The 9296-nt window shown below is 46.8% G+C and overlaps 1 protein-coding gene across 1 annotated transcript; it reads right to left on the bottom strand.

Moving 5' to 3' along the window:
• Window positions 1-1235: 1235 nt before the first annotated feature.
• Window positions 1236-8861, bottom strand: BHLHE40 (basic helix-loop-helix family member e40). Its single transcript, XM_077325247.1, has 5 exons — window positions 8369-8861; window positions 8056-8125; window positions 7439-7546; window positions 6243-6366; window positions 1236-4636 (listed from the first exon to the last, which is right to left on the bottom strand). Exons 1-5 carry the CDS (start codon window positions 8446-8448, stop codon window positions 3774-3776), a joined length of 1245 nt encoding a protein of 414 aa, XP_077181362.1. The 5' UTR covers window positions 8449-8861; the 3' UTR covers window positions 1236-3773.
• Between the last annotated feature and the right edge of the window lie 435 nt (window positions 8862-9296).

Genomic DNA, 9296 nt, shown 5'->3' with positions numbered 1-9296 from the left:
GGGAGGGTGGGGCAGGTCAACATGACCATGTATGGTCATATCACCCAATATATTTTTAACACATTTTAAGAATGTATTTTTAAAATATCAAGCCATTTGGTAAACCCTTCCAAGTCTGTCAAGAAACACCAGGCTTTCACAAAACCCTGGTCCAGGATCTAAAATACCTTAATTGAACTGCACTGGACACCCCCCTCTCCCTTCCTGTGATTTCCATAGGCACAATGGGAAAGAAAAGTCAGCTGATCTGCAGAGCCAGCCACGGTTCATCTCATCAAACACTGACAGCCAGCACATGGAACAATTTAAAATAACTTCCATACGGACTTGTGTGCTCAGTCAGAATGACCTTTTAAAGGAAGTCTTCCCTAGACACCATAACCCTCAAGTACTTTTGAGGAACTGTGACTATTGCTGTCAGCGCATAGAGTGAAGAATAAACCTGCAAGGCTTTAACGGAAACCATATGAATGTTGCATCCAAACATGACCCACCACTATAAACATAACCCAAAGTGCTTGGGATTGTGCTAGCACCCAGTGTGGTCCTCAACTCTATGCCATCCTAGTGGCCTAAAACCTTTTAATATCCCTATCAGAGCCCCCCAGCTGAGTAGAAATGGAACATCTTTGTAAGCCCCCTCTCCCCAACAATAGGACTGTATAAATTATACGGCATTTAGTATTCTGATTTAATGTGTTTACATTTATATTTTTAATATGCATTTTCTGTTTTACTCTAATGTAAACCACGCCGAGTCTTATGAGAAAGGACTTTAAATAAATAATAATACTTCAAAATAAGTTAATGGGCAGTATGAGCCTGTGGGAACTGTTTTGAGACTATTTTGAAGATTGTAGCTGAACAGGCCCGCTAAAGCTAAGTGGTGTCCTTTGCTGGCAGCAAGGCAGGGGATTTCCACCCTGCCCAACTCCTTAAGCATTGACCAGCAATGGAAGAGCTTTCATAGTTCCTATGCCAACACATGATTCATAAAAGGGTTCAAGTGGCTCTCTCTGTCCTGCATGTATACCCCATAAAAGGGAACAGTGCTTTCTCAAATAGAGTTGAGATGGATTCCCTTTAGCTACAGCAAAGGCTACCCAGAATTTTATTGACTGATGATTCAGCAGGCGCTGATATTTGGATTCTGGATCAGGGTGCCTCCCTATTTCTGTTTAGCATTAGTCCCCAGGAGGCAATGTGACAATTATGATCAGGCACCAAAACTCCTGTTCCACAGGAAAAGAATTTTATTAAGTATTTTTTAAAACAGCTACTCAACATTTACTTTGATAAAAATATTTACAATTTCCCCACCTTCAGGAAAGTTCCAAAAATATAAACACTCTACCTCTCCCTAGAGAAAAACAAAACAAACAGTCTTCTCTTTAGAAAGAAAAACAAACAAATACATTCATATCTCCTACTTTCTTTGTACTGAAGTAGTTTTACCAATAGACATCTGAAACAATATTATTTTACATATCCATATATCTTTCTATGTACACAATTATATTTATAACAGATTTTACAAATAAAGGCAACAACTGTGTACAAAAAAAATTTCTCTTAACGAACAATAAAATAAATGGTCAGACACAATCTGCAGTTGAGCATAGTGCATTCTAGCAATTGGTGCAATAGTGTAAGGAAAGTTCATTGGACAGCCACTCTATGAATTTCTCAGAGCTACCGACACCATCATTTGATGTTGATAATTACTATCTTAACCAGTCAAATCAGGTGGAGTACGCATCAGTGCAGAACGTATGCCGTTTGAGGGGAGGTGTTGGGAATCAGCTGGACAATGGGACCATCATCTGGTGCTGCACACCGTAATCAAGAGCACAAGAAATGTCCCATGGAAAGGTGAATATGTCTTCCACTGTGACATTCCTACACTGAATAGGGCAGCCTAGCTATAACTGCACAGCTCATGCCAGTTTCAGTCAACCAATGTGGACCAGCTGGGGAACCCTACTGTGGGTGGCAGCCGTTGTCTACAGAGATAAAACACAACAACAGAAAACCCACCCACCTGCCCTCTCTAATGAGAGCCCATGGCCAGATGAGAAACCTGCATTTGTTTCACCAAGTCTGCACTGCTTATTCACTCCCATGATCCTCAATCCTACGGAAGATGCTTCAAGCAGCAGCGTCCAGAGAATCCCTCCGCCTTCCTGCTTCCAAGTTCCATATATTTCAGTTTGCTTTAAAGTGCTTTATTCTGAACCAAGGATGAGGTTCTGACTTTTTGTTCTGTTCTTTCACCCGCTGCCTTCTGAACATCAGGGAAGGAGCAGGGATGGTGGCCAGGGGTTGTTCAGGAGGGTCGGGTGGGGGTGGCTTACAAACATCCGTGGGCCCCAGGCAGCTGTCTAGCCTTGCCAAGGTGTTGGCACCAACGATGCAAGAGAGATCTGGGTAAGCCCTTAATCTTGGCAATGGTAACGTTTCTTATGGGCGTCACTTACAGAGTAGTTTGGACTGGTATTTGGGAGAAAGCAACCCGCCCAATTATAGGCACAGAACTCCATTATGTAACAGCTAGAGTGGGCTTTCTTCATATGTGTATTCTATTAGGGGCAAGTTCAGAGTCGATGCCTGATGACATGACTATGCTAATAGTATGTTTGCAGGCAGGATTGGATCCATAGAGTGAGCAGCTGGGGTTCACCTATAAAAGTATCAATTTTATACTATTATTCACCAGGCAGGCCTGGATCATGCCCCAACCTGCCTCTTTAGTCATTCTGCTTTCCGGCTCCAGAGGTTCCTACCCAACAGCTGCAAGAACAAGTGTCTAGTGCAAAAGCAATGAAACATTTTTACCCCAGACCAGTCCAACCTAGCAACTCCAGTGAAACAGAGCTGCACTTCAAATTTAGTACATTCATTCATTCTGCACTCTATGAAAACTTCCAGGCAGCATTTGGAAAATATATATATATATGTACAGCAGAAATGCTGTGAGAAGCCAGTCTCAAAATTGCCCTGAATCACTTGCTGTGCTCTGTCAGCCACTGACTGCTACTAGCAGGATTAATACCAATGTTTCAATCACCGTTTTTGCAGGGGTGTATGTTAAATTAGAGACTGTCAATACTGGCAGGAGCAGAGTGGGGAAACCAGCTCTTGGCTCTAAGCAGAGGGTCCTCTGTAGTATCGTCCTTCGAAAAATTCACAGGCCCTAAACCTGACAGCCATGCCCCAAATTCCGGTAGCCCAGGCTAGCCTGATCTTGTCAGATCTCGGAAGCTAAACAGGATCAGCCCGGGGTAGGACTTGGAGACCACCACGGAAATCCAGAGTTGCTATGCAGAAGCAGGAAATGGCAAACCATCTCTGAATGCTTCTTATTTTGAAAACCCTACAGGATGGCCGTAGGTTGGCTGTGACTAGACAGCATTTCTCACCCCCACCAAATCTGACTGATTTTTTTACTTCTCCCTCACAAATTCAAAATTTAATCTCAGCTAGATAAAGTCAGATATTGACCTAAAGGGGGGAGGGTTTAAAAGCATTTCAAAACATTTACTTGCGACCCCCACCCCTGCTCTTCTGTATATTAATTTGAGAATACTTCTGAGGTATCCTGAATTTCTTGGGCAGCCAGAGCAAGGCAGGATTTAGTTTCCCTACATGGACACAGTCAGTGACCTCTCCACTCCTCTGTCACAATTCAGCCAACTGAGGGGAAAAACAACACCCTGAAACCATCTCAAACTCAGCCCTGACGCCCCCCCAACAGAAATCTCCCCTCCCCGTATCTACTCTTTGGTATCCAGATTCAAAGGAGACATCTGCCTCAAGGCGTGAAGCAGAGCAGTAGAGTCCATGGGGGAATGAGATGGGACTGGAGAAGGGAGCCGTTGAGACATCAATAAAGGTGAAGAAATTTTATCAGGGCTCATTAACCCGGAAAGAGCTGCGGTGGACGCTTGGAGGCTTGGATACAAGACAGGCACGGAGGCCGGATACCAACACTTCTCCAACATAGGCAGATAGGCTGTTGCAGAGGGTGGGATCAAATAGAACGGCAGGCACAGAGGAGGCTGATGAGGGTGAGGACCCAAGAAACTGCTTGGGGAGCCAAGGACTTCACTACTAAAGCAGCCGCCATCGTCCTCCGACGTTTCCATCCTGGTTCTCTTGGCAGGGGGGTCCTCACTTTCTTGTTTGATAGAACCGAGTCTTTCTTGGACAGAGTATTTGAGGTCAGAGTCCTTCTTGAAATACTGCGGGTCAGATTTGGAGTCACTTTTTTCCAGCTCTCCCCCATATCCACTGTCCGTGTCTGTGTCGCTGCCACTCTGCTCTCCACTGGAATGGGCAAAAGTCCTCTGAATCACTGGCACACAGTTCCTCCCATGTGCCTCAGCCACTTTGGTCAAGGAGCCGGAATTCTCTTTCAAGTCCATCATTTTAGGCACGGCCTCTCCAGATTTTCTGCTGGCTCCGCTCTGAAGGACTTCAGAGGCCACTCTTTGTAGGTGGCTGATGAGCTGGGAAGATTTCAGTTCCTTGCTAGTCTCGTGTTTTGCCACGTATTGCAGCACTTCTTTGGCACACATCTGGAAACCAGATCGAAACATCTCCTGGCTAGACTCAAGGCTCCTTGGTGGTAGCTCATCTGAAGGGAGGGGAAATCAGCATGAAAAAAAATGTTAAAAGCTTAACAACAATGACACAATTTTTTAAACATTTTTATAAGGCCACCTGTTTGTGGGCCAGCACTTGAGAAAGAAGCTTGAGTCGCTACACTAGAACTCCAACTAGACTAAAGTCAACAGGAAACCTTCTAATGCCGTGGAATTTTACTTTGAGTCTAGTCGAAGGATTTAAATCCCACAAACAAGAGTCACAGAAAGCAAATTAGTTTTTATAATAAGGGAAGGCTTCCGTGTAATGCATGACAGTGGGGTGAAAACAGAGGTGCAACATAATCAGTTCATTGTTGGGTCCTTTCTAGAATTGCATTCTACTGCGAAAGTGTCTGAAAACAGTTGACCTGGCTACTGCCGTACATGCCTCCGTGGCATTCAAATTAGACCACAGCAGCACACTCAATGTGTGTTCTATGTGCAGTCCCTGATGCTACTTTGGAAGGTTCAGCTGGTACAGAACACCCGAACACCCGCCCCGGAGAGGAGGTTGACTCTGCCTTTACAGGCATTTCAGAGCAGAAGAGTTTTCTTTGTGCTGCTTTTACACAGTGGGATCTAGAGGATGTGGTATCATCTTGCTTTTGCAAAATAAATTCCCTCATTCCCCTTAATTTTATGTATCAGCCATTATTTTTTATGTGTTAGCCATTAGCCAGAACAGCGATACTGAAAACGAACAAATTCTATAATTACCGCTCAAGCTTTAAAACCACAATCTTCAATCAACTAAGTTCAAGGCGACTGAGTCGACTTAATTACGAAAGAGCTGATCTAAGGGCTATGCTACACCTGCCTGGCACAGCCCTCCGTGCCACAGCTATGACGTCTAGAGGAGCTCATTATTACAAGGATCCGCCTAGCCATATGGAAATACTCCAAGCCACGACTACATTTCCTGGTGGCGGCTGGCAACGGTGTGGAGATGCTCCTTGCGATAGCTGTGATTCATACCATAAGCTGTTCTAGGTCTCGCAGCCGAGCCTTGCGTGGAGTCAGTTTGCAGAAAACAGGTTGCTCTTTCCAAGGTAGAGGGACTGGGCAAAAGTGCAAGGAGAGGACCCCGCTTGACAAAGGCTGGGAATACTAGCCAAATGGTATGCTGAAGAAGCAGGTTCGGAGCAGGGCTCTGAAGGAGGAGAGGGAAAGCGTCTTGCTAGCCAGAGGTGTGGAGGCTATTCCAGGTATCAGGGCTGCTGAGCACCATGTTGGGAAAAGCCGTTCCTTGCCCCGTCCTCGTCCTAACCTCCTGAGGGGAGAGGGTGAAGGGCTGGGTCGGCAGTTCGAACTTTTAAAACCTGATCCAATTTCAAATAAAACATCTAGTTTTGAAAGAAAGACGACTTAGGCAAAGGGGACGAGTTTTAAGTGCCTTCTTTCTACAAAACCAGAGGTGCGGAAGATTCAGAAGTCCCATACCCTGGGGCAGTTCCACTGAAACCAACAGGACTACTTCGAATATTGGCGGTTACCAAAAGAAGAGAAGCCAGTCATTCAAAGGCCACGTTCCAGAAACAAGATTCCCTGCAGTCTGCCAAGGCCCTTTCAGGCTCACAGAATGATCTGAGGACTCACCAGCATGTAAACCTTTCTGCAGAGCGATGATTTGCTGCTGCTGCTGTTCAATGAGGCTGGTGAGGGCTTTCACATGCTTCAAGGTAAGTTCAAGGACAACGGCCTTTTCCAAGTGACCTAAAGTCTGCAGGGGGGAGAAGAGACATAAATAAATGGTCGAGTCCCTCCGTCTCAGTGCTTGAACACCAGACCGAAAACAACTACGCTGAATATTGGAAGGGTGCAGTGTGGAAGACGGGCAGGAGGAGCAGGGTGAAAAATTGACATCTGGAGGGCCACAGTTTGACTACCCCTGGTCTAAAGTCTTCTTTCATTACAAGTGAGAACTATACATATTAGGCAAGCTGTTCTAAAAAAGTATATAAGCGAAGGCTATCGTTTCCTACTCAGAGAGGTAAAATCAGAGTCCAGTAGCACATTTAAGACCAACAAAGATTTATTCAAGGCGTGAGCCTTCCTCAGGCCTCAGAGGTCTGCACTCGAAAGCTCATGCCCTGAATAAATCTTTGTTGATTTTATTGTGCTACTTCAGACCAACACGGCTACCCATTTGAATCTATCCTCACAGAGATGTAAGAGAAAAATGGAGTTAAGGTAAATGAGTTTTCATTTCTCTCTTCAGCTGCCCTGCTGGCACTCTGACATTAAAACAGGAGCCCGGCAGAAGGACTGTTTTTGTTTTTTGACAGAAAGAGGAGTCTGGAAAACCGAAGCAGGCAAACAGTCTCCCAAATGAAAATTTGGATGGCTTAAACACAGTTCATCTCTCATATGCAGATGTTGCTGTCCTTATACCCAGGTTGCACAGAGCCATGGAGAGGAGCTTCTGGATGAACCAGAAGTCTGAAATGGGATCTGAAGCGACAACATCGGGATATGGAAACAGGGCTTCACCAAATCCTTATTAAAGGCCACGTAAAAAAAAAAAGATCTTTGCCCCTTTGGTCCTAGTGCACCATCCGCTGGAGTTTGTGCATGCAAGTTGTTGAGAAATTTGTCGCCTTGGCAACGAAGCCAAGTACTAAGCAGGAGGCACCAAGCAGCAATCCTGGGATCAACCACAACCCTTTCCACGTTGCTCTGTAATGCTCCCAAGAAGCCTCTAGGTGGCACTTTTACCTGCACAAAAATCCATTAAAGCTAACAGGCTCCCCTAAAGGAAGAAGATTTTGGACAGAGGCCAGATTTTCACTTACTGTAAGTTTGAGATGTTCTGGTAAAAGATCTTTCAGTTGGGCAATGCACTCATTAATCCTATCGCGTCTTTTCTTTTCTATCAGTCTGTGGGGCAACTTATAGGTCTCCTGGAAGTCAAAAGGAGGAAGACACAATTACATCATTCCGGATGAAAGTGATTACTTTACACTACCCAGGCAATCTTTTATAAAGGACTTAGTCAAAAAGTCATACAAGGTAGAAGGAGGCAACGTTTTAAAATCAGGATGAAAATCCCTGTAACTAGGACAGCCCTAAAGTTTCCGATAAACAGTTTTACAGATTTTCATCACCTCCAAGAAAGCATTTTGTGCTAGTATAAAAGAAATATATATATGTTATAATAACAAAATGAATCTACTGAGACACTTTAAAAATTGGACCATTTTTTTCATCATCAAAACTATTTTTTTTCCTGTTCTCAAAAGTATATTCATATAGAGGAAACCTTTAAAAGAAATCCTAGACTTTTTCACACATATATTTTGCAGGGTAACTTGGTCTAGGACAGAATCCCCAGCCTGCACTGAAACGACCTAACAATTAATGCAAATCCCTAACCACGGATGCAAAGAAATAGAAGAGCAGCTTCATTTACCTTACTGTCGTCCCCTCTCTTTAACCCTCTTCTGGGCTTATACACTTGATACATGTGAGTAAAATCCAACCTGTAGATGAAATGTCAAAAGCCACGGGTTACTAATTAGGATCACATAAGGTGACAACCTTCCTTTGCGCCCCAAACTCACTAACACAGTAGAGTCCATGATCCAAAAGAAACCCGCCTCCCCAACCCAGTTTTGCCTCGATGACTTTGAAAAAGGCTTTTTAAAAATTATTAGTAGTATATTAGTATAATTATGCAGAAAGCAAAAGCAGAGGCACTCTGCTGCCTGCTTGGGTCGTCTTACCCCGGCATTTCGTTGCTCTCTAGGGCAGGCAGCTTGCCCAGGCAAGGTGGAGGAGGCTGGGCGCTGGTGATCCTTTCCATGGAAGCCGCACTTTTCTGGGCTTTCCTTTCTCCAAGCCAAGCTCTCTTTCTCCTGGGCTAAAGGCGGGCGGGCTGGTCACGCCGCGTTTCCTCGTCTGGGCGCTAGAAGCAGCCTCCTGTCCGCCAGCCGCTGGGCACCCGGCACGTCCCCGGCCAAGGAGAGTCGCAGGGCAGCGTGACTGTCTGCCGCCGGGCCGGCTAGGCGAGGGCGAGTTAGCGGCCGCCGCTGCAGTGGCTCATGCCCTTCCACTTTGCAGCACTCGGCGGCTGGACTGGGCGAGCCGGCGCTGGCGAGTCGAGAAGTAATTGCAAGGGCTGCAGGCTGGGTTAAATGGGAGCGAGTGGGTGGACTGGAGCTACGTGTTCTACCCTGTGACTCCAGGCACGTCTGGCTGCTACCGGGGGGAGGGACACAGACCTGCCTCCCCGGCCGGCCCCGGCCCCCCCTCCCCGCCCGCCATCACATGAGCCTCACGTGTCGGACAACGCTCCAGCCTCTCCCCACCTCCCGCCGCTCCTGGCCACACACAGGCGGGCGGGCGGGCGAGGCGACGCAAAGGCGAGCCGGGCGGCAGGCGAACGAGGCGGGCGCGGCTGGGGCCGAAACGTGCCGGGGCGCGCTCCCTCTTGCCGCCCAGCCTGAGCTCCCCTCTCGCGGCCGCCTGGGCTTTTCGTGCGTGCGTCAAAGGGCCGCCGGCGCACATGGCCGGGAAGAGGAAGCAGGTGGGCAAGGCGGGCTGGAGGGGCCAGGAGGAGACCTAACGTGAGGAGGGCAGCCGCGGACGGGGAGAGGCGCCCTCCAGCCAGCCCTGCCTGGGAAGCGCGCCCTTGACCCCGAGCGCGCCAGA

The sequence above is a fragment of the Paroedura picta genome, chromosome 3 (genome assembly GCF_049243985.1).
Source record: "Paroedura picta isolate Pp20150507F chromosome 3, Ppicta_v3.0, whole genome shotgun sequence".
Lineage (NCBI taxonomy): Eukaryota > Metazoa > Chordata > Lepidosauria > Squamata > Gekkonidae > Paroedura > Paroedura picta.
The sequence above is the reverse complement of the archived record's forward strand: the minus strand, read 5'-3'. Positions and strand labels throughout refer to the sequence as shown.